This window comes from Eptatretus burgeri, chromosome 8 (assembly GCF_056783735.1).
Source record: "Eptatretus burgeri isolate ZD-2024b chromosome 8, Ebu_testis_v1, whole genome shotgun sequence".
Taxonomy (NCBI): domain Eukaryota; kingdom Metazoa; phylum Chordata; class Myxini; order Myxiniformes; family Myxinidae; genus Eptatretus; species Eptatretus burgeri.
Window position 1 is genome coordinate 4,196,476 of NC_140968.1, and position 25,062 is coordinate 4,221,537.

At 43.9% G+C, this 25,062-nt stretch overlaps 1 protein-coding gene across 7 annotated transcripts in view; it reads right to left on the reverse strand.

Annotated features, from left to right (window-relative positions):
- Nucleotides 1-10,873: 10,873 nt before the first annotated feature.
- LOC147020961 (histone-lysine N-methyltransferase ASH1L-like) overlaps nucleotides 10,874-25,062 on the reverse strand; it is a 134,880-nt gene continuing 120,691 nt past the window's right edge. For all 7 annotated transcript variants that reach the window (XM_085890689.1, XM_085890691.1, XM_085890688.1 and 4 more), the window contains 9 exons: nucleotides 24,708-24,962; nucleotides 24,315-24,401; nucleotides 22,001-22,091; nucleotides 20,557-20,701; nucleotides 18,394-18,566; nucleotides 15,518-15,684; nucleotides 13,557-13,597; nucleotides 12,944-13,245; nucleotides 10,874-12,692 (listed from right to left, as the gene is read on the reverse strand). In XM_085890689.1, the coding sequence (XP_085746815.1) occupies nucleotides 12,601-12,692; nucleotides 12,944-13,245; nucleotides 13,557-13,597; nucleotides 15,518-15,684; nucleotides 18,394-18,566; nucleotides 20,557-20,701; nucleotides 22,001-22,091; nucleotides 24,315-24,401; nucleotides 24,708-24,962 (1,353 nt within the window). In that variant the 3' untranslated portion in view covers nucleotides 10,874-12,600. The remainder of the gene's footprint in view (nucleotides 12,693-12,943; nucleotides 13,246-13,556; nucleotides 13,598-15,517; nucleotides 15,685-18,393; nucleotides 18,567-20,556; nucleotides 20,702-22,000; nucleotides 22,092-24,314; nucleotides 24,402-24,707; nucleotides 24,963-25,062) is intronic.

Here is a 25,062-nt window from a genome sequence, read left to right on the forward strand (position 1 = left end):
GGCTTTGACTTCGTCCAGAGGTTTTTTTTTATGGCGCTGATGCAGTGCGCCATGTTGAAGTCCTTCCAACATTTCCTGACGGTAAGTTCGGGGTTGGACTGCATAGCATCAAAGATGCGACAGAAGATGTGGCAGGTGTAAAACGTTTTAAATAATGAAATTACCGCTTGATCGAGTGGTTGCATTAGGGAAGTGGTGTTGGACGGCAAGATGACCTCAACATTGAGATGGGCCACCTTCAGCACACAGGGGTGGCCAAGAGCGTTGTCCACCAGCAGGACGACCTTGAAGGAGAGGTTCTTTTCTGCCAGGTGCTTCTCCACTTGAGGGACAAAACAGTTGTGGAACCAATCCATAAAGATGGCAGCTCTTACCCACACCTTTCTGTTGGCCCTCCAAAATATGGGCAGAGTGTGCTTTTTTGTCGTTTTGAGCATGTGGGTTTGTGAAGTGAAGAGATACCCGGTTCGAAACAACCTTGAACACCGCTACTGTCTTCTCTTGCTTTGAGATGTATGTTCGTCTGGGCGTTTTCGTCCAGAACAAACTGGTCTCATCTGCATTGAAGACGCCTTCTCCTTGATGAGCAGCGTGAGTTGAGCATGGAATGTTTCAGTTGCCTCATGGTCTGTGAGGCATGCTCACCTGTAAGCTTCACATTGTGGAGACCGTACCACCACTTGAAGCGGTCAAACCATCCCCTATTAGCTTGGAAGAGGCTGGGACCATTTGTACCTGCATCACTCGTGTTTGTCGCACCACCCGCGCCAGTTAGATGATCGTACATGCGCTTTGCCTTTTCACGAAGCAGAGGTCTGCTAAAAGGCACGTTTTTCTGGGCATTGTCCTCGATCCACACATTTAATGCCTTCTCCATTGCTTTGATGTGAACGTCCCTGACATGGGTATCCACTTTGGTGCTGGGTACTGCGCTCGCCGCAACACTTTCACGAATCGCCTTCTCGTTTTTCTTTATGTAGCGCACAGTCGACTCGGTCACGCCATAGTACCTGCCCACAGAGGCCGCAATCTCACCTCTTGATAGTCGGTCAAGCAGCTAGCTACACTTTCCGGCTCATGCTTATGACTGTTATTTTTCTGCCTCTTGGGAGCACCCACATCTCCTGCACTACTCATACGCTTAGGACCCATGATCGAACAATGTGTGCAAAAAGTCCACGAGTGCGAGGAATCCCAGCAGGTCAAGACAGCGGGACGAGAAGAAAGAATGAGACTCAGGACACGTTCACTGCACATTAGTAGTCGTGCAGGGGTTGTGGGTAGATTGAGGAGGGGTGGGAAGTGTGACCATTGATGGTGCAGGATGGTTTATGCGCACGTACAGCTGCTTTATGCACGGTTGCTGGGAGATGGTTTTAGATCTGTGTTATAAATGTGGCTGTTGCAAGATGGTTAATGCGTGGCTGGAGGTAGGTAGTTTATGAGTGGCTGGTGGAAGATGGTTTTATAACTGTGTTATGTGCGCAGTTTGTGGGAGATTGTTTATGCACACGCAGAGGTGGCTTATACGCAGATGTTTGGAGAATGGTTTGAGAGCTATTATGCGCGTGGGTGATGGGAGATGGTTTACGCGTGGCTGGACGTGGTTTATGTGCGGCTGGTGGAAGATGGTTTTAGACCTGTATTATACGCTCAACAGGTGGAAGATGGTATTACACCTGTTTTATGCGCACAACTGGTGGAAGATAGTTTTGGACCTGCATTATACACGTGACTCGTGGAAGATGGCTTTAGACCTGTTTTATGCACGCAACTGGCGGAAGATGGGATTAAACCTTTATTATACGCGTGACTGGTGGAAGATGGTGTTGGACCTGTTTTCTGCACGCAACTGGTGGAAGATGGTATTTGACCTGTTTTATGCACAAAACTGGTGGAAGATAGTTTTGGACCTGCAATATACACGTGACTCGTGGAAGATGATTTTGGACCTGTTTTATGCACGCAACTGGCTGAAGATGGTATGGGACCTGTATTATACGCGTGACTGGTGGAAGATGCTTTTAGACCTGTTTTATGTGCGCAGCTGGTAGAAGATGGTATTAGACCTGTTTTACGTGTGCAACTGGTGGAAGATGGTATGAGACCTGTTTTACGCGCACAACTGGTGGAAGATGGTATTAGACCTGTTTTATGCATGCAGCTGGTGGAAGATGGTATTAAACCTGTATTACGCACACAACTGGTGGAAGATGGTTTTAGACCTGTTTTACGCGCACAACTGGTGGAAGATGGTTTTAGACCTGTTTTTACACGTGCAACTGGTAGCAGATGGTATTGAACCTCTTTTAGGCGCGCAGCTGGTGGATGATGGTATTAGACCTGTTTTACGCGTGCAACTGGTGGAAGATGGTATGAGACCTGTTTTATGTATGCAGCTGGTGGAAGATGGCATTAAACCTGTTTTACGCACACAGCTGGTGGAAGATGGTGTTAGACCTATTTTACGCGCGCAACTGGTGGAAGATGGTTTTTGAACTGTTTTACGCGTACAACTGGTGGAAGATGGTTTTAGACCTGTTTTATGTGCGCAACTGGTGGAAGATTGCATTATACCTGTTTTAGGTGCGCAACTGGTGGAAGATGGTATTAGACCTGTTTTATGTACGCAACTGGTGGAAGATGGTATTAGACCTGTTTTACACGCGCAACTGGTGGAAGATGGTATTAGACCTCGTTTTATGCACGCAACTGGTGGAAGATGGTATTAAACCTGTTTTACGCGCGCAACTGGTGGAAGATGGAATGAGACCTGTTTTACGTGCGCAACTGGTGGAAGATAGAATTGAACATCTTTTATACGCACAGCTGGTGGAAGATGGTATTAGACCTGTTTTACTTGCGCAACTGGTGGAAGATGGTATGAGACCTGTTTTATGTGCGCAACTGGTGGAAGATGGTATGAGACCTGTTTTATGGACGCAACTGGTGGAAGATGGTATTCGACCTGTTTTACACACGCAGCTGGTAGAAGATGGTGTTGAACCTCTTTTATGCACGCAGCTGGTGGAAGATGGTATTAGACCTGTTTTATGTGCACAACTGGTGGAAGATGGTCTTAGACGTGTTTTACGCACGCAGTTGGTGGAAGATGGTATTCGACCTCGTTTTATGCACGCAACTGGTGGAAGATGGTATTAGACCTGTTTTACGCGTGCAACTGGTGGACGATGGTATTCGACCGGTTTTACACGTGCAACTGGTGGAAGATGGTACGAGACCTGTTTTATGTGCGCAACTGGTGGAAGGTGGTATTAGACCTGTTTTACGCACACAGATGGTGGAAGATGGTATTGAACCTCTTTTATGCAAGCAGCTGGTGGAAGATGGTATTAGACCTGTTTTACGCACGCAACTGGTGGAAGATGCTTCAGTGCGCAACTGGTGGAAGATGGTATGACCTGTTTTACGCACGCAGCTGGTGAAAGATGGTATTAAACCTCTTCTGCACGCAGCTGGTGGAAGATGGTATTAGACCTGTTTTACGCGTGCAACTGGTGGAAGATGGTATAAGACCTGTTTTACGCGCGCAGCTGGTGGAAGATGGTATTAAACCTCTTATGCACGCAGCTGGTGGAAGATGGTATTCGACCTGTTTTACGCGCGCAACTGGTGGAAGATGGTATGAGACCTGTTTTACGCGCGCAACTGGTGGAAGATGGTTTTTGAACTGTTTTACACGTACAACTGGTGGAAGATGGTTTTAGACCTGTTTTATGTGCGCAACTGGTGGAAGATTGTATTATACCTGTTTTACGCGCGCAGCTGGTGGAAGATGGTATTGAACCTCTTTTATGCGCACAGCTGGTGGAAGATGGTATTAGACCTGTTTTACGCGTGTAACTGGTGGAAGATGGTATTACGTTTTATGCGTGCAACTGGTGAAAGATGGTTTCAAAACTGTTTTACCCGTACAACTGGTGGAAGATGGTTTTAGACCTGTTTTATTTGCGCAACTGGTAGAAGATGGTATTTGACCTGTTTTACCCGTGCAGCTTGTGGAGGATGGGATTAGACCTGTTTTACGCACGCAACTGGTGGAAGATGGTTTTCAACCTGTTTTATGCACGTCACTGGTGGAAGATGGTTTTGTCCCTGTTTTATGCACGCAACTGGTGGAAGATGGTATGAGACCTGTTTTACGCGCGCAACAGGTGGAAGATGGTTTTTGAACTGTTTTACGCGTACAACTGGTGGAAGATGGTTTTAGACCTGTTTTATGTGCGCACCTGTTTTACGTGCACAACTGTTGGAAGATGGTATTGAACCTCTTTTATGCGCGCAGCTGGTGGAAGATGGTATTGAACCTCTTTTATGCGCACAGCTGGTGGAAGATGGTATTAGACCTGTTTTACGCGTGTAACTGGTGGAAGATGGTATTTGACCTCGTTTTATGCACGCAACTGGGGGAAGATGGTATTGAACCTATTTTATGCGCGCAGCTGGTGGAAGATGGTATTAGACCTGTTTTATGTGCACAACTGGTGGAAGATGGTATTCGACCTGTTTTACCCGTGCAGCTTGTGGAGGATGGTATTAGACCTGTTTTACGCGCACAACTGGTGGAAGATGGTTTTCACCCTGTTTTATGCACGTAACTGGTGGAAGATGGTTTTAGACCTGTTTTATGCACGTAACTGGTGCAAGATGGTTTTAGACCTGTATTATACGCGTGACTGGTGGAAGATGCTTTTAGACCTGTTTTATGTGCGCAACTGGTGGAAGATGGTATTAGACCTGTTTTATGTGCGCAGCTGGTAGAAGATGGTATTAGACCTGTTTTACGTGTGCAACTGGTGGAAGATGGTTTGAGACCTCTTTTACGTGCACAACTGTTGGAAGATGGTATTGAACCTCTTTTATGCGCGCAGCTGGTGGAAGATGGTATTGAACCTCTTTTATGCGCACAGCTGGTGGAAGATGGTATTAGACCTGTTTTACGCGTGTAACTGGTGGAAGATGGTATTTGACCTCGTTTTATGCACGCAACTGGGGGAAGATGGTATTGAACCTATTTTATGCGCGCAGCTGGTATTAGACCTGTTTTATGTGCACAACTGGTGGAAGATGGTATTCAACCTGTTTTACCCGTGCAGCTTGTGGAGGATGGTATTAGACCTGTTTTACGCGCACAACTGGTGGAAGATGGTTTTCAACCTGTTTTATGCACGTAACTGGTGGAAGATGGTTTTGTACCTGTTTTATGCACGCAACTGGTGGAAGATGGTCTTAGACCTGTTTTATGCACGTAACTGGTGGAAGATGGTTTTAGACCTGTATTATACGCGTGACTGGTGGAAGATGCTTTTAGACCTGTTTTATGTGCGCAACTGGTGGAAGATGGTATTAGACCTGTTTTATGTGCGCAGCTGGTAGAAGATGGTATTAGACCTGTTTTACGTGTGCAACTGGTGGAAGATGGTATGAGACCTGTTTTACGCGCACAACTGGTGGAAGATGGTATTAAACCTGTTTTATGCACGCAGCTGGTGGAAGATGGTATTAAACCTGTATTACGCTCACAACTGGTGGAAGATGGTTTTAGACCTGTTTTACGCGCACAACTGGTGGAAGATGGTTTTAGACCTGTTTTACACGTGCAACTGGTAACAGATGGTATTGAACCTCTTTTAAGCGCGCAGCTGGTGGATGATGGTATTAGATCTGTTTTACGCGTGCAACTGGTGGAAGATGGTTTTTGAACTGTTTTACGCGTACAACTGGTGGAAGATGGTTTTCGACCTGTTTTATGTGCGCAACTGGTGGAAGATTGCATTATACCTGTTTTAAGGCCCGGTCACACCTTGACGTTTTAGCCAACGTATGCCGATTTTTGAATTTTTTTTCTAAAACGCTGGCACACGTTGAATACGTTATGGGTAAGTTTTGATAACATTAAGAGCACGCTGGCATACGTCGTAGTACGTTGCCATACGTCGTTGTACGTTGGCTTTAAACGTTGTACTTTTCGGTTGTCCTCAAATTTTTTCATGCTTGAAATTTCACGACGTATGCCGGCGTATGACTCACACGTTCCGCTACGCTGGCCACAAGTTGTATGCACGGTCTGCGATCGTTGACAGACGTCAACACATGCTACTTGTAAGTTAATCATAAGTTGAGACACGCCGAGGTAATGTTTAGCGTACCCGAAACTTATTTCCTACCTATGATTAACGTGTTGTTGGCACGTTACGCGATCGTTGCCACACATCGACAGACGTTACTTTTAAGTTACTCATAGGCTGAAAGACGTCGGTATAATGGATCGTCCTTGCGTCAGCGTCCACGGCCACGGCCAGGACACTTATTTGCAGCATTCTTCAAACTTTTCTTCGGCATGACGAGGATGTTCACACTTCGATGTCTAGCTTGGCTATGATTCCAATTGTCCATCGGCAGCGTCTATTTAAAATAGTCGAGTTTGAGCGTTTTAACACGTTCAGAAGAAACGCTTCAAATTTCCAAACCCCAGCGTCAAAAAACAAAGGCGAGTGACAGCAATTTAAATCGTTCATTGTAAACAATGAAACTAGCTGAGTGGTACCGTTTAAAAGTCGTTGAGTGTAAAAAAAATCTAATTGTTGAGCGCAAGCGTCTACTTTCAATAGTGGAGATGCAGCCATTTAAATCGTTGAGTGGCAGCCTATGAACCTACCCGTGGACACGCAGACGCAAGGACGATGCATCATTACCCACACCCTCCCCCTCACACTCACCTACTACTGCCAACATGAACAAACTACTTCTAATACTAATACTAATACTAATACTAATACTGATACTGATAGTGATACTGATACTGTTACTGCTGACATGGACATCGACTCAAAAAGAACTCGAAAACACTGTTGGGTTCCCCTTTTATGAACACCATTTTTATATACCAATTCCCAAAACCGCTGGGAACACGTCTTTATATGGCAGTTGTAAGCTAGAAACACATTCATTTTTTTTTTTTTGTCGACCGGAAGACGTCATTGGAATACGTCTACATACGTCGATGTGTGTTGGGACTACGTAAAGAATTGGTTCAAAGCACGTCAAACATAAGTTAGAAATAAGTTTCGCGTAAAAAAGACATTACCGCGACGTGTTTCGACTTATGAGTAGCTTATAAGTAGCCTTTGTGGACGTGTGTAAGCGTCCACATATCGTGTGTAAAACTTATCCCCATCGCATGCGGAACGTGTGTCATACGCCGAGTACGTCGTAAAATTTTGAACATGTTCAAAATTTCTTGACGTACTCTACTTACTACGACTTATGATAGCGTATTTAGCGTTCTACTCGCGCATACCAAACTTACCCATACCGTATTCGACGTGCCCCAACGTTTTAGACACACTTTTTGTTACGTCGGCATACGCTGGCAAGATCGCCAAGGTGTGACCGCGATTTTGACCCTTCCATTTCTACGGCAGTTATGATTTGAATTGTTGTGCGTCAGCCTTTTAATAGGCTACGTCACGACATCGTCGGCGATGCATGCAACGCGCTATGCCTAAGTTAGACTATCGTTGGGCATCGGTTGTGTAGGCCGACAACAGGTTCAGCATTCGTTGGTATAAGTTATCTATAACACAACGAAACGTTCTGTGTAGTTACCAATGCGTTATACATAAGACCAAGTCGCTATGAATATGTCCGAATCTTTAAAAAAAAAACATCAAAAGTTCAACGTAAGCCAGCGTTTTACATACATTTTAACACGTTGCCATCGCTGGCTAAAACGTCAAGGTGTGACCGGACCTTTAGGTGCGCAACTGGTGGAAGATGGTATTAGACCTGTTTTATGTGCGCAACTGGTGGAAGATGGTATTAGACCCGTTTTACGAACGCAGCTGGTGAAAGATGGTATTAGACCTCGTTTTATGCACGCAACTGGTGAAAGATGGTATTAGACCTGTTTTACGCGCGCAACTGGTGGAAGATGGTATGAGACCTGTTTTACGCGCGCAACTGGTGGAAGATGGTATTAGACCTGTTTTACGTGCGCAACTGGTGGAAGATGGTGTGAGACCTGTTTTATGTACGCAACTGGTGGAAGATGCCATAAGACCTGTTTTATGTGCGCAACTGGTGGAAGATGGTATTAGACCTGTTTTACGTGTGCAACTGGTGGAAGATGGTATGAGACCTCTTTTACGTGCACAACTGTTGGAAGATGGTATTGAACCTCTTTTATGCGCGCAGCTGGTGGAAGATGGTATTGAACCTCTTTTATGCGCACAGCTGGTGGAAGATGGTATTAGACCTGTTTTACGCGTGTAACTGGTGGAAGATGGTATTTGACCTCGTTTTATGCACGCAACTGGGGGAAGATGGTATTGAACCTATTTTATGCGCGCAGCTGGTGGAAGATGGTATTAGACCTGTTTTATGTGCACAACTGGTGGAAGATGGTATTCAACCTGTTTTACCCATGCAGCTTGTGGAGGATGGTATTGGACCTGTTTTACGCGTGTAACTGGTGGAAGATGGTATTTGACCTCGTTTTATGCACGCAACTGGGGGAAGATGGTATTGAACCTATTTTATGCGCGCAGCTGGTGGAAGATGGTATTAGACCTGTTTTATGTGCACAACTGGTGGAAGATGGTATTCAACTTGTTTTACCCATGCAGCTTGTGGAGGAAGGTATTAGACCTGTTTTACGCGCACAACTGGTGGAAGATGGTTTTCAACCTGTTTTATGCACGTAACTGGTGGAAGATGGTTTTGTACCTGTTTTATGCATGTAACTGGTGGAAGATGGTATTAGACCTGTTTTATGTGCACAACTGGTGGAAGATGGTATTGAACCTATTTTATGCGCGCAGCTGGTGGAAGATGGTATTAGACCTGTTTTACGCGCACAACTGGTGGAAGATGGTTTTCAACCTGTTTTATGCACGTAACTGGTGGAAGATGGTTTTGTACCTGTTTTATGCATGTAACTGGTGGAAGATGGTATTAGACCTGTTTTATGTGCACAACTGGTGGAAGATGGTATTAGACCTGTTTTATGTGCACAGCTGGTGGAAGATGGTATTAGACCTGTTTTATGCACGTAACTGGTGGAAGATGGTTTTAGACCTGTTTTATGCATGTAACTGGTGGAAGATGGTTTTGTACCTGTTTTATGCATGTAACTGGTGGAAGATGGTATTAGACCTGTTTTATGTGCACAACTGGTGGAAGATGGTATTAGACCTGTTTTATGTGCACAGCTGGTGGAAGATGGTATTAGACCTGTTTTATGCACGTAACTGGTGGAAGATGGTTTTAGACCTGTTTTATGCATGTAACTGGTGGAAGATGGTATTAGACCTGTTTTATGTGCACAACTGGTGGAAGATGGTATTAGACCTGTTTTATGTGCACAACTGGTGGAAGATGGTATTAGACCTGTTTTATGTGCACAGCTGGTGGAAGATGGTATTAGACCTGTTTTATGTGCACAACTGGTGGAAGATGGTATTCGACCTGTTTTACCCGTGCAGCTTGTGGAGGATGGTATTAGACCTGTTTTACGCGCACAACTGGTGGAAGATGGTTTTCAACCTGTTTTATGCACGTAACTGGTGGAAGATGGTTTTGTACCTGTTTTATGCATGTAACTGGTGGAAGATGGTTTTAGACCTGTTTTATGCACGCAACTGGTGGAAGATGGTTTTAGACCTGTTTTATGCATGTAACTGGTGGAAGATGGTTTTAGACCTGTTTTATGCACGCAACTGGTGGAAGATGATGTTTTAGAGCTGTTTTATGCACGTAACTGGTGGAAGATGATGTTTTAGACCTGTTTTATGCACGCAACGAGTGGAAGATGGTATGAGACCTGTTTCATGCACGTAACTGGTGGAATATGGTATCAGAACTGTTTTACGTGCGCAAGTGGTGGAAGATGGTATGAGAACTGTTTTACGCGCGCAACTGGTGGAAGATGGTATGAGAACTGTTTTATGTGTGCAACTGGTGGAATATGGTATAAGACGTGTTTTATGCGCGCAACTGGTGGAAGATGGTATTAGACCTGCTTTGCGCGTGCAACTGGTGGAAGATCGTATGACACCTGTTTTACGTACGCAACTGGTGGAAGATGGTATTAGACCTCGTTTTATGCACGCAACTGGTGGAAGATGGTTTTCGACCTGTTTTACGCATACAACTGGTGGAAGATGGTTTTTGACCTGTTTTACGTGTGCAACTGGTAGAAGATGGTATTAAACCTGTTTTATGTGCGCAACTGGTGGAAGATGGTTTTAGCCGTTTTATGCATGCAACTGGTGGAAGATGGTATTAAACCTGTTTTAAGTGCGCAACTGGTGGAAGATCGTATTAGACCTGTTTTACGCACGCAGCTGGTGGAAGATGGTATTAGACCTGTTTTACGCGCGCAACTGGTGGAAGATGGTTTTAGACCTGTTTTATGCATGCAACTGGTGGAAGATGGTTTTGACCTGTTTTATATGCGCAACTGGTGGAAGATGGTTTTAGACCTGTTTTATATGCGCAACTGGTGGAAGATGGTTTTAGACCTGTTTTATATGCGCAACTGGTGGAAGATGGTTTTAGACCTGTTTTTTGTGCACGACTGGTGGGTGATTCTTTATGCTCACGCAGAGGTGGTTTATGCACAGCTGGTGGAAGTATGTGATCACCAAGTATGTGATAAGCCACCAACAACGGCTGCTAAGCTCACAAAGTGGAGAAAAATTTTAAAACCGTGTCAGAGGTTGTGCACATTTCATATAACAACCTGAGGAGTGAAAGTGGGACGATTCCAGAAACATTTGTTTTCACTCATTGTATCAGAATCCGAGTAACCTCACACACATTAAAGAAATTGTCATTGTATGCAACCGAGGTTGGTCACTCATTTAATCAAAGACCACTCGGACGTGACAGAAGCATGATAGCCGCAATACAGCCCATGCCACAAACAAGCAGCAGGAAGCTACACTGGATGACAAAGCCATGGCATGCAGTGAAGAACGTATCAAAATAAAAGCACATCAAGAAATGAAGATGGGACAAAATTCTACGGGAAAACCATGGGCTGGACTTTGGATGCTAATAACACTGCCATTTTTTGTGAAGGTGGGATGGGGGGTGTCAAAGGTTCCCACACTCTGTCTTTCCCCCTCGATATATCTTACAGGACATCAGCACAACGTGTTTCGTAAGATGTTCCTCGAAACAAATCTGCAGGCATAACTATACAATGGCACGTTATTATTTTAACTTCATCTCCAAAGATGAATTATGCTTCATGATTACAAAGCTTATAAACTTTAAAATACATAATTTACAAAGATAAAAGACAAGTTTTATCCCTCTAATAGATATGCCTTAACTGTGATGGAAATATATTAGCAGCATTTTCTTAACGAACCTGATGAACACCAACGATGCTCATGCAAACGAAAATGAACAGCAGTGTTTGCAGAGATGCAGTGCCGTTTGTTTAAAAATACAATTTTACAATGTCGCCAGAATGGAAGTTTGGGGGACAACGACTTGCAATACACAGACCTTATGATTGTCCTTCTGGAAAAAAACAAAAACAAAAACAAACAAAAAACACGTTTTCACAGCTTGCTCAAGATCACCAAAAATTAACATTTCCCAACCAATCGTAGCGCCTCGCACACTTGGAAACACAGTATGCGAGCGGGTTGATTCCTCAGCCAGATTTGAAGCAAGCTGCGTTCTCAACTCCATTGATAAGCAGTTACTGAACTCGACGATGGTTTGAACAGTTATGTAACAAAAATACCTTTATCAGTTTCGTGAAGAGTGACATCAACCGCAAAAAGTATGCTTGGCTGCTTACAAGCACGTTGGTCCAAGTTGACCTATAATTGTCATCAGAAACATGATTTACTTTGATATATACAATAACCCGTGTGTGTGTGTGTGTGTGTGTGTGTGTGTGTGTGTGTGTGTGTGTGTGTGTGTGTGTGTGTGTGTGTGTGTGTGTGTGTGTGTGTGTGTGTTTAACCCCCCTACGGATAAGTCACAAGTGCAAACTGTAAGTGAATGTGTAAAAAAAACCCCCCAAAAAAAAACATCTGAGCAAACCTTCACACCCCCCCCACCCCCCTCCCATCCAACAACAACAAAGGAAACTGCAAAAAAAAACTTTTCTTGTAAAAAATTCAAAGTAATGACTAGTGTTGATGTTACATGACAGTTTTGAATATTTTTTTTTTACAGTATCTAAACAAAGGCAATAACATAAAGCCTCGGGATACAGTATCATATTCTTTCTTTACATGGCAAGTTTGAAAAGTTCAGTTTGTAACATCGTTTTACTGACTCATGACTAAGTGCTAAAGAGTTTCAAGTTGCTAACCCGGAGAGATGGAGTTCAAAATGCAGGTATACACACTCTTTCACAGGCGTTGACTTGCCGGCGTCATGCCGCTGCAAACGCTCAATATGAAGACTCGCCACGGCCAAGCTGTGGCCAGAGAACGCCACCACGTGGTTGATGCTGAGCATTCCAGCTACGATGCGCTCTGGCCCCCGCATGGTTCATCATGACCGATGTCCTGCGTAGGAGATGCTTTGGGTGATCAGTCAAGCAAATTATTTCAGTGCAAATGCGTCGCACGTAGGGTGGCAGTGTTTTCGGAGCTTTCGCCCAGGCCCCTCATCTAGCATGTAGGTTACGTCGATGGCTAAAGGGTGGGGGCGGTGTTGAGAGAAAAAGAACATGTACCGTAGGGATGGAAAGAAAACATCAGCTGTGAACAGTCATTTTACTGCTTCGTTTTATGCTTAATTTTACAATAGAATCTGCATTTGTCCATCTTTACTTTTCAATAGCATGCCATGTCTTTGGTCGATGTTACACACCAAGTCTCGCACTATAAGATGGCGCAATTCTTGACGCCGACTGAGCAAGCACGGTACGGCACCTTTTCCTCACCGTTACGGCTGGGGCACTTTGCTAGAAGGGCGAGCAGGATGTCGTTGAGGCGTTCTTTCTGCCGAGCTCGGCGATCCTCTGCAGAGATTGCCATCACTTCCTCCTGGCTCGGCTCTGGGTCTCGAGAGTCCGTGCAAGTTGGAGTATCAATGGGCGAAGTTGGAATCAGCATTCGTTCATTGCTCTCACATTGATGCGGGACGTGTCCAGCTGTTGGTGCATCGTCATGCTGAATATGTCCCCCTTCTTTCTCGGTTTCCTTCCCCTTCGGGAGGCGTGGACGGTTCCGTTTCCATTTAGATCTGCAAATGTAGGAAAAGCAAGTGCATCGCCAGCAACCTCGGCCATGTGCTGACATACAACACGCGTGCCTTCAAACCCTTTCCTCGATTCGTTTTTGAGACAATATGACATATTTGGCTGTTTTTTTTTCACTACATTTGATAACTTTGGCTCATGTGTAACATTGACATATTTAAATGTAAAATTCATGACATATTGATACATACTTCACAACAACCTCCCACCATGGACTTCAAAGAGTATTACTGCTCCAAAGTGTCACGTATGTTAAAAAAAGGGTGCACGTAACATGTTGCGCAACGTTTCTTACCTCCCGCTATTCCTTTTATACTTCTCAGGAACATGGTGAGGCTGCAAAGGCATGAGTGTTATAATCAGCATAAATTATTTCATGCAACAAACAAATAGGGCCAGGATTAAATGTGCCAGGTGTGTTCTGAAGTCATTAAGCAACTCCAATGGTCCAGCATCTGCTGAAATAACCACAAAGCTTCCAATGTCACTGGAGCATCTCGAGTTATTTTTTCTTTAGTTTTCAACAGTGGAGCGAAAAAATATTACCAGTGATGGCATCTATGTTTCATTTCCATGTCCATTATGCATTCGAGAGACATCACCCTATCAAGGTTGTTGGATAACTTAGGATTAACATTTGGTGTCAGCATTTGCTTGGTGGACAGCAGCCATTTCCTCTCCCCCCTCCCCCCCTCTCTCTCTCTCTCTCTCTCTCTCTCTCTCTCTCTCTGGTGGTCTGGAAATTATTAAATTGTTCTTTCTCATTATATTTGGTTGTAACAAGGCTTCTTTACATGTTTGATAGATAGAAAATGTCCTTCAATCCTGGAAAACTTCACAGTCTCACCCTATCGGTATGGAAGGATTGTCAAACAAACCCACCTATCTATTGCCATAGTCATCCACTGGAAGTGGTTCAGTCTTTTTAACTCGTCACCATCAGCCGTGACCTTTGCTGGGCTGATCACATCGCAAAGCTGGCACCCAAAGCCAGCCACCGACTGGGCATCCTCTGTCGATCAAAAGCCTTTCCTTGGAAAATCAGAACAAATGAAAGTCTATAAGGCCTTTGTCCATAGCTCAATGGAGTACTGCTTTCCACAATGGGGTGCTCCATCATCACATCCGTTTCTTCTGGATTCTGTGGAATCTAAAGCTCCCAAAATTATAGGAATCCCCCATGACGATGCCGAAGCCCCAGGTCTGTTGCTCTCACATTACAGGCAGGTCGGTGGTCTCTCTGTTTTGTACCGTCTATTCTCCGATTCTGCTCCTTCAGTCCTCTAACCCTCCAAATTTACTCCAGGATGCACGTGTTCTTCCAGTAACCCTCTCCTGGGGTTAAACCTTGAAATTCTAGGCTGCCTGGAAACCTCAACTCTTTTATTCCTCGCTTCTCACATCTATCGAACCACATTCCACAGGTGTTCTATCTCAAGCTCCCCTCCAGGCCTTCAAGCAAGCAGTGCACTGTCATCGCCAATTCTGTGCCATGATCTTTATTATCCCCATTAACTTTTCCTACCAAAACCATCTTATTTGATATTTTCAGGATTTCCTCTCCCTTCCTCAACCTCCCCACACCTGTTTGTTCAATTCCCTTGATATTTATCCCACTGTCAGTTATGCCTTACGTTTTCATGAACCTCCAGCAAAAATATGGGCAACACCCCAAGGCGCTCACCTGGTAGAATAATGATACTGAGGAGGAAGTCTACGTAGGACAGAATCATCAAAATGTACCAATGAACCAATGTGATGGCCCCGATTTTTTTATTATTATTATTGGCGTGAACAAACTTTGGTACATCACGGGTGATGAAGGTTGTGGTCAAGCTTCATCGAATTGTGTGTGTAGTTTCTGAGGAAAAAGCAAATACCTATTTTGGGGGGGGCCAAACCTGAACCCACTTTAGACCCTGATTTTCTTCATACTCTGAACAAACTTGAGTTGCAACATACCAAATATAATTTTAGCCATGTTTGGTCACAATCCCATGAGCAGTTTCAGAGAAGAAATTGCGAGTGGTTATGGACGGACTGACTGACGGACGAAACGCCATCCCATAAGCTCCCCGGAACTATGTTCCAGGTGAGCGAAAAACGAACAAAAAATGAAAACACCTTTCTCATCAATTAAACGAGCAAATGACCAAATATACCCTTGCAATGGATCCAAAGCACATGACGAAAAAAAAATATTATTATCAAGAACAATCGACCATTACAAATGTCAGAAAATTGGAAAATACTTACCAGGAAATTTCTCTTGGGTGCGAGACGTTTCTCAAAGTGGTCAAATGCATACGGCTTGGTGCAGATTGGGTAATGGTTCTTGTGGATCTTGTAGAACAGATGAGCAGACCTGTCCAAGCGGTAATCACAAATGTACACGTCTTGCTCCTTGACTCCCTTTGGCCGACCTGCGCACGGGGAAGTGCAAAAGCCTGTTGATGAATATTTGCATCACAAAGTTGGTGATGACAACCTCTCAACATGAGGCTTTTTGAGGGTTCATTGGCATAAAAGTCATAAAAGATGTTTTATTTAAAATAAATAAATAAATAAAACATGATAAAAGACAGAAGTAACTCGAGAGTCCATAGAACACCTTACCCCATGCAGTATTCAAGTATATAATTAAATTGAAATAAAATGATGACTTTAAGTTATCTATCTATAATTCCAGCAGTGTGTGTGTGTGTGTGTGTGTGTGTGTGTGTGTGTGTGTGTGTGTGTGTGTGTGTGTGTGTGTGTGTGTGTGTGTGTGTGTGTGTGTGTGTGTGTGTGTGTGTGTGTGTGTGTGTGTGTGTGTGTGTGTGTGTGTGTCTGTGACCGCTGTTTCTCGACAACCACTGGTCCGATCTAATTGAAACTTGCCAGATATATTGCTGGGGACCTGAGGATGTGCCTTTTCAAGGTTTGATATTAATCGGACAAGTGCTTCCCAAGTTATGGCCATTTACTTACCAAACCAATGACAAGACACATTGTTGCGTGGGCGTGGCCGATGGGGAATGGAAGCTCAGCCGCGTTCCCCATTACAGGTTACAACGTACGGGCTTCCGGATAGTGATGACTTTGTGTATTCTAATCATTTCTCGATTTCTTATGCGCATTTATAGATAAACACAATGCCCCAAGTTATGATCGTTTTTATATTAGACGGTGCATAAATTTCGGTAACATCAGAGTGCTGGTATGCTCCGAACCAGGAAGTAATTTTTTTTTCTCTTCTCTTTTTGTTTTTCCTTGCGACGAAAAAAGGAAATACGTTGGTACTAATTGAATAATTGGCCATTAAAACCTAAACTGCGAATCATCGTAACTGTGAGATGCAAACTTCCGCGCCACGCACGTACGGGCACGCAAGAGCGAAGAAACGGCCTGTGTGGTTGTCGTTTCTTGCTCGCGGTTGGAATATTTCATTTATTCTTTTTTTTTTTTACGGGCACGTACTAGTATTTAAAAATTCCAGAAGTTTACCACCATTGATGGTCTTATACACCACCTTAATTAACATGTCCAAGTACTGCTAAGCTGAAGGTTTCTGAAAGCGGTAAGAAGGCAATTTGTGTTCTACAGTGTTCAAGTATATTATGAAATTGAAATTTTTTTTAAAAAGAAGATTTTAAAGGTCAGGAAAAAAGTAATCCTAGAAGTTTACTCCCTTGATGCAGCATCTTTTACACCACCTTATCAAACAAGTTCCATTAGTTATTTGTTCCTCTTGTTTGTTCCATTTATAATGTCCAATAAACTGACGTTTGTGGACGGATGGTCAGGAAGAAGTGAACCAATTGCTTAACCCCCAATCTTCGCTTTGTGTGGGCAGGGTAAAAACCAGGCACAGCCTGATGGTGTAGTGCTGTCTTCTCTCCAGTCTGCGTCTTCTTCCCTTGTCCTATTTCCCATGATGTCTCTGAAAGCATATCTCGAGCAGGGACTCGTTTTCAAGGAGCGCGATCGCACTCGCACCATGTTTTTTTTTTGTCGAGGAGCGTTGTTCATCGCATCCCTGGGAATGTATTTGTGTAACTGAGTATTCCTGCGTTTAGAAAAACCTGTTAAAATCATGCATCTTGGTCACGTTTAGCAAGGAAAGCTAGTGAAAATTGGTACAGAAAACCCCCCTTTTCCACTTTCCGCTGTTGAGCAGTCAGATATTATGAGCAGTCACTTGCAAACTAAGTTTCCGGCAGAGTTCGAGAACGAGCATGTTTACGCGTGCTGAAGTACAATTGCTGCTTGAGAAAATGCGAGCGCTCTTGCAGAAAACAAACAAAACAAATTCAGGAAAGCGATTTACAGCTCTCTCAGACTTTACAAGCACGAGTCTCTGCGCAAGCTGTACTTATTTGAAAGTTGGAAAAGGAGATAAAATTGAACCGCATGGCCAGCTATTGTACTTTGTAGAAGCTTTACAAAGTGCATCAACGTAGTGTGCAACAATCATCTTGACACTTTCCCCCTTCTGTGTACTACAGCAGCAAAGCCAACCACTTCACAACTTCATGTTCGCTTTGTACATTGTTCCCCTGAACAGCAAAATTTCTCAAATCGGTCCAAAATAAATAAATGCATGTCCAAAACGGTGTACACTTGTGTTTACATGAACATGGACGTACACAGATGAGTTTCAAACAGCAAATCAGACGCACAAGATTGTAAACGACAAACACACGAGACTATCTCGTAAGCAGAGCTTCACAAAAGCAGCTGCGCGTGCCGGTGTGGTGTTACATCATACATGGCGTATTACGTTCTAAATATCAAGTGGATTTGTTCAGCCACAAGGCAGCCAGCATTTCCACACCATATTCATAATATGGTGGCTGCAGAAGCCTCTTTGCTTCATGGAGAATGATTACACAAGTGATGAATTCCATCTTAAGGGGCACAATTCCCCGTACCCCCCCCCCCCACTCCTCTATTTTTTTATTTTTTTTTACAAGCTTTATAGATGTATCTGATTATGAGCTTGCACAAATGATGCATCTGCACAATCTATTTTTTTAACCTCCATAGAATTCCTCTCACAGCACCTCGCTCTCCCATCAAACATTCTGCCTCTTTACCTTCCACATAAAAACCACCCGGTATCCCCATCGACCGGCCTGAAACAGCCTCACCTTTGCAGAAAGTGTACAGGTCCATCACGCAGCATGTCCCCACGACGGCTTCCAGGGCGATTATCTCGTACAGCGGCACGCGGAATAGTTCGTTGTGATAGAATCGGCGTGAAGGAGCATGGTGCGTCTCGTGGGGTCGCAGATAATGGTGGCCAAAAGCGAACCGGTCACCCCTGCCAAGTTATAAATCGACCACATTTGTAATGTCTGCTCCATGCTCAAAACATAGAATTATAGTGGCAAACCTATGACTGGACAAACTTGGGGGAAAAAAAAAAACAAAAGCGATAAAGGCAGGAGTGCAGGATGAGTAAGTAATGTTTGTCGAACAAGAAATTAAATGAGTAAATCAATAAATTCTGGATGGCTAGGATTAGCTGGCACGAGGTAGTACAATGATTTATATTTTGAATATACTTGAAATATTTCTCAAACAAAGGCATGTCAGGAGCTTTTTCCAAAAAATGTTTCCATTGAGGAAAATGTTTTGTTGACAGAAGGCCTCAACATGATTACTGCGTTGAATGTGGACAGAATCGGGACTCCGATTATCCATAAATCATTCATTAGAATAAGCACACAGATAAACTGGGCAAGATAAGGTACAGACATTAGCGTGGCCAGGCTATATATCAGACTACGAGAACACCTTCATCCAACCCAAACCCAAACCCTCCAACCCATCAAAGTGAAGAAATCCCAAATTGCATATTGATGAGCAAATCTGAAGTCCCCGTAAATTTTGACTCCACATTTTTACAGTACGATGCAGAGTTTTCTGGAACGATGTGCAACACTCACTTAAATATTATACCTATGGCCCTTTGGCCCACTCCTTTTGATTTGAGAAAAATCGTCAACTCGGCAGTGGTACCGTGGGAGTTTTAGTTTTGCCAATGGTCTGGTTATGGTTTTCCCTGTACCACCAGAAAGAAGCGAAAACCAAATGCTGCTGTTCTGGACACCACTTGACATTAACAAATGCTCAACATCAAAGAGAAAATAGCCATGGCTCTCCAACCTCCCTGTGGAGTGCTTGGGTTGCAGTAATTTCTGTTTCGCTACCTCGAGCACTGTGAAATCTGATGAGCCGTTATCTTGACTTTGAATGCAAGAAGCTGGCTTGTGGTCTGCGTGGTTACAAGCTTGGCTCCCTATTTCAAAATCCTTGCGTTTGCTCAAAGACAAAGTGAACTTTGGCCAAAGAGCCAACAATGTGATGTCTTCTTGAAAAACCCCTCATTCTGTCCTAATTCGTGAAGATTTTAATGCTCCAAGCATAGTGAGATATCACAACCACTCGTTTAATGGCCACAATTTCCCCACATCATGGGGTTGGCCGGGGGAAATGTTTTTTGGGGCAAGCCTTTCACGAACCAGCTGGTCAGGCCTGACCTTCAACCGGAGGTATCAGGAAATTGGAATTTGTTCAGGGTGCCGGCAAAAACTCTCATACTCTTCGCGAAAGACACTGTGGGATTTACAACGACCAGCGCTGGCAGATGGGTCCTCCTGGTAAACGTCCTTCCGTTGGATGGCACACGCATGACGTTGATGCGTCGATTTGCAAGTGAAACATGAGGGGTGAAACTCGGTCGAGATTCAAACCCAGGTTAGACAGTTCGAAGATGAGTCCACACACCTATCATCCACTAACCTGCCCGCCCAATGTGGAGTTATCACTGCTGTGGATATCTTTTAAACGTCCCTCGTCGTCTCTTCTGTTATTCCTGATACTCATTCCTATTTAAATGCGAATCAATTATTTGCTTGTACTTATCCACATTCTGATTTTGCTTTTACTGGATATCATGGTGGTCGCAATTCTCGCAGCTAATTAAATGCACGCCTTTTCATGATGCCACCGTATTTAGTCATAATTTGCATTCTTGTCTTTTTATTCTCAATGTATATTCTTTCGAGAGGAACATTCTTCTGTAAATAAAATGCACGCATCACATCCAACTCTAGATGATCTGGGTTGCACTGTACGCATTTCATCCCAAAGATTAGGGGACACTATGAAGCACACAAAACAAAAGGTGGATGTTGAAAGGGTTCTGAAAAAGATACAAATCACCGCACCCTGGTGAATTTGGCCACTGGTCACAACTTACACGAACAGTTAAAAGGTAGCGAAGTGCATGTTGTGAGCCTACATACTTATCATTCTTCCACAGCTTCTCGATTCGGAAGATGTCCAGCTTGTCCGGGCTGACGTGGGACAACAGGCGGTAAGACTGCCTCACGAGCTGTCCGTCAGGTGCGCGGCGTTGCGAATCGTCTCTCACGAGATACACGCAGTCACCTGAAGGGCGGGCATGCAAGGGGGATAAAGGCACATTGGATGAGCTATTCCAGAGTCAGGTGTTAAAATAAAAATGGGGTGCAGTTGGACCTGGGCACTTCACGTTACTCGTGTAGCATAACTACAAAGTGCCTTTTCTCATCCCACTCTCCAAATCTAGCTTCGGGCATTATTAATCGGTGAAAGAATTACCTAGATCTGTTGAAATATTCTTCAGGGAGAACAGTGTTTAACAGTTAGAAACAGAGCAGCTGAAAATGAGCAGTGGTCAATTTGAAGAAGTGAATGCGAGACTCGACGGTCTTTAGAATCCAATATTGATCGGTGTAAGTTATTCCAGAGTTGTGACATCGATGATGATGAGTTGAGGCAGGAAAGGAGGAGAGGACAACACATTTTGTGATTCTGAGATTCACTCATGCAAGCGGAACGTACTTAAAGTGAAAAAGTCACCATTCATCAAATAATCATTTTTCGATCTGTTCATTAGTTTTCAATTTTCATCGTTTTGTGGGGGGAAATAAGTCAATAAATAAATAAATAAATGAATCAATAAATAATGGGTAAAAAGGCAAAAAAAAAAAACAACAACTGACAGTGGAGCCACAGTTAGTCACAACATGCAAGAGAATGAATGAATCGGAGAAGTGGAGAGACATGAGTAGAGGGAATAGTAACCTGCAAGGTAAGAGGGCTGGGTTAGGAGGGTGAATGGAGGTAGAAAAGATGAATGGTGATACAATTTCAGTTTATTTCCAAAGCAATTTCTGTGGAGACAGCCATGTCATATATATATATATATATATATATATATATATATATATATATATATATATATATATATATATATATATATATATATATATATATATATATATACTATTGGCCAAAACACAAAAGTAACCTCACATGCATGTTTAACAGCCAGAGATCATGGCAGCACATACGATCAATGTGTACAGGTACATTTCTCATCACAAGGGGGCTCTGATTTGCTTTGGGTCACCTGAGAAGCAATATTTTCACGCACGAGAAAAGCAGTGAGCAATTCCTCTTTTAAATGCAGTGGTTTGAAAATAAGGTGAAGCATTTGTAGCATTATTAAAGTGAACCGAGAGTTCGCTCGAAACACGAGAGCGCTGCAGCAGACACCTAGAAAACTCCATGACAGCTAAAAGTCCTCAGCAAGCAGTACACCGGATGAGACCCATGAAATGATGAAATCACTTTCGAAGGATGGCTGGTTGCAAAAGAGGGCTCCAAGTGAGCTGATGTAAGGTGCCAAACGTTGGGGCTCACCTTGCTTTAGCAGGAGATCGTCTCGTAAGAGACACAGGTAGTATATGCAGTTTGGCTGTGCATAGGCTGGCTGTGGGACCATGGGAACCTCCTGTACGTAACAAAAACAGCAAGGATCACACTCTTCCCAGCCAACCACCCTCCCACATCACAATATGGCCAGTCACAATTGATAGAAGCATACGCTAAATTTTAGAAGGACTGTTTTGTTACAGATATGATACCAGACAAGTGTGAACCTTTTTAGTTTTTCCTTTCAAAAGAAAAAAAATGCACTTTAATATGGAAAAAAGTGTTTATCCAAGTGCCATCTTTACCACAAAACATAATGTGGGCACAATTTTTTCATTGTTAATGATAGGTGGAACTTATGAGCGATTCCATCACATTATATATTGTTACGTTTCTTGGGAGGAGGAAGGGAGGAGGGAGTCAACTGCTCGTTTGAAGCCTAAACTCTGTCAGGATGTTCGTGCTGTTTCATTACATTTTGCTTGTATCAAGGGCACTGTGCTATGGTAATTTGTCCTGTCTGTGTGCCTCTGGGAGGCGGTGTTGTAACCTTAAGTATATCGAGAGGTTAAGGTGTGTGTATAGTCATGTTCTCCGATGACCAAAATCAGGTGTGGCCAGGTGAGTGAGGATGGGCGTGGATTCTGCTAAGTCGATGGGATGATGGGAATGGCCATTGTGGAAGTCAGGGATTCTTGGGGAAGAAGGGCAAGGTCATTTGGGCATGAAGAGCCAGGATTAGCTGACGACCCCACACTGGCTGCTGTGACAGGATTGGGTGCTGAACTACTGCCACAAGTAACGTGGACACTGATTGACAAGTGTAGAGGGGTGTTCTGGTCGGAGCCCCGCCCCCGGAGAGCAGCTGATGGAGGGCGAGGTGACTTTAGCAAGTTCGCTCTGGCTCTGATGCGTTTGGGTCAATGGAACTCACTCTGGTCACTTCGCTCACCCGCTGGCTCTTGCTCCCGAATGGGAAACCCCTCTTACACCCCAACTTTTCTAATGTCATGAACAAACTTTGGTACATCATGGATGATGAAGGTTGCAGTCAAGTTTCATCAGAATTGCGTTGTGTTGTTTCTGAGAAGAAAGCAAATACCCCTTGAGGGTGTAAACCCCCCTTTAAACCCCCTCCGTAGACCCCTTCAGATCCAGATATTTTTATTGCCGTGAACAAACTTTGGTACATCACGGTTGATGAAGGTTGTGGTCAAGTTTCATCAGGATTGCATGTGTTGTTTCAGAGAAGAAGTTGCAAGTATTTGTGGATGGACGAACGGACGACGCGCCATCCCATAAGCTCCCCGGAACTACGCTCCAGGTGAGTGAATAATAATAATAAAACAATATATAGAACCATTGGACCTGCAGCTTATCTGGGTCCTGGCCTAATGTTGTAACCAAAATTTGGTAGCATTCTGACTGGTGCGTCTGAATTTGGGAGCATTTACATGATTTTTCCCAAAAATTTATTAAGTTGGCCATTTTGACACACTTCCAGTCAAGTGATTGGCATGATCTCCGCAATTTACTCTCCCTACCCTGGCTTAATGTTCTAACCCAAATTTGGTAGCTTTCTGACTGGTGGGTCTAGAGAAGAAGATTATCGAAGGAATTTACTAATTCCACCATTTTGACCTACTTACAGTTACGTGACCAGAATGAGCTTTGCAATCCCCGTTACCAGTCAGGAGCGGAACCTTGCTGCCAAATTTCATCTGGATCGGCCCAGCGGTTTGGCCAGAGAAGTCTAAAGAGGAGAAGGAGTGACGTACGGTACACGATGACAATAGCTAATCTGGAATTCCAATTCCAGACTAGGAGGGCACTCGGTCGAGCGGATACCTCTGCCACGCAATGCATGATCCACGAGAACATATCCGGCCCAATACATTTTTGAAACATCACGCTACATATCGTTTTTGATCCGATCTCTCAACGGTAAAGAATCACTTTCAAAAATAAAAAATTCTCGCATCTGGATGCGAATCCGGATCTTCACCAAAATCTAATCAGTTCTTCCTCGTCACACACCCAACCTGCCGACACAATTTCATCCAAATCCGTCCACAACATTTTTGAGATATCGTGCACACGAACAGACAGACTAGACAGGGGCTTATTACCTTCCACCTTCGGTGGCGGAGGTAATAAGCTAAAAATTCAACAAAGCTTTATTCACTCCACCACTGAGCCACTCCAATAGGCGTGGGGTGCTTATATGTTACATACACAATGTTGCAGTCTTTAACTGCCGCTCCCCCACTTATATTCCCCATGCAGCAATCGTTCGACTCACCCTCTCTAATGGCCTGGGCTCGCACTCCTCACACAGGTAGTGTTCCACATCACTCATGAGGCCCATACAGTCACAGTGCTGCCACACCTGTCCACACACAATCAGATGAACATGTGCGTTCAGGGTCTGCATATTTGGCCATTACATGTCGCAAGGTTGTTTTACTCGACTACATCTAAAATTTGATTCGAGCATTATGCCAGAAAAACTGCACATGTGTTAATCAGAAAAATATCATGCTTTCTTGAAATAACCTAATGGATTCTATCAAATCTATCAAGCTCCGGGTTTCAAATCATAAATTACAGTGACATCTTAGCAACGAGGAGGGTGTCCCCTATTGATTTATAGAAACACATGGCAAGGGTGATGTGAGCATGTGAACGTACATACCAAGCATTTCTCGCACTGGATCATAAGCCCTTCGTCCTTGTAAAGGCCGCAGATGCATCGTATGATGTCGTCTCCAGAATCACCAGGATCGCTACGCTCTGCGCCACCTGTGGACACCTCGCTGCCATCAGCTTCGCTCCCAGTCTCTCCGACAATCTCCTCGAGGTGTGGCTGCGCCTCGTGGCGTGCACTGTAATACACCTTGCGCAGCCGGCACACGGCGCGGCCCACAGAAGACTTGCGCCCGTGGAATTTCTGCGTAACCAGACAACACAACTTCATCAAAAAAACGATGTTTGTATCTCTCACGGTCCACAATATATTTTTTGGACTTTGCACGAGACCCAAACAAGAA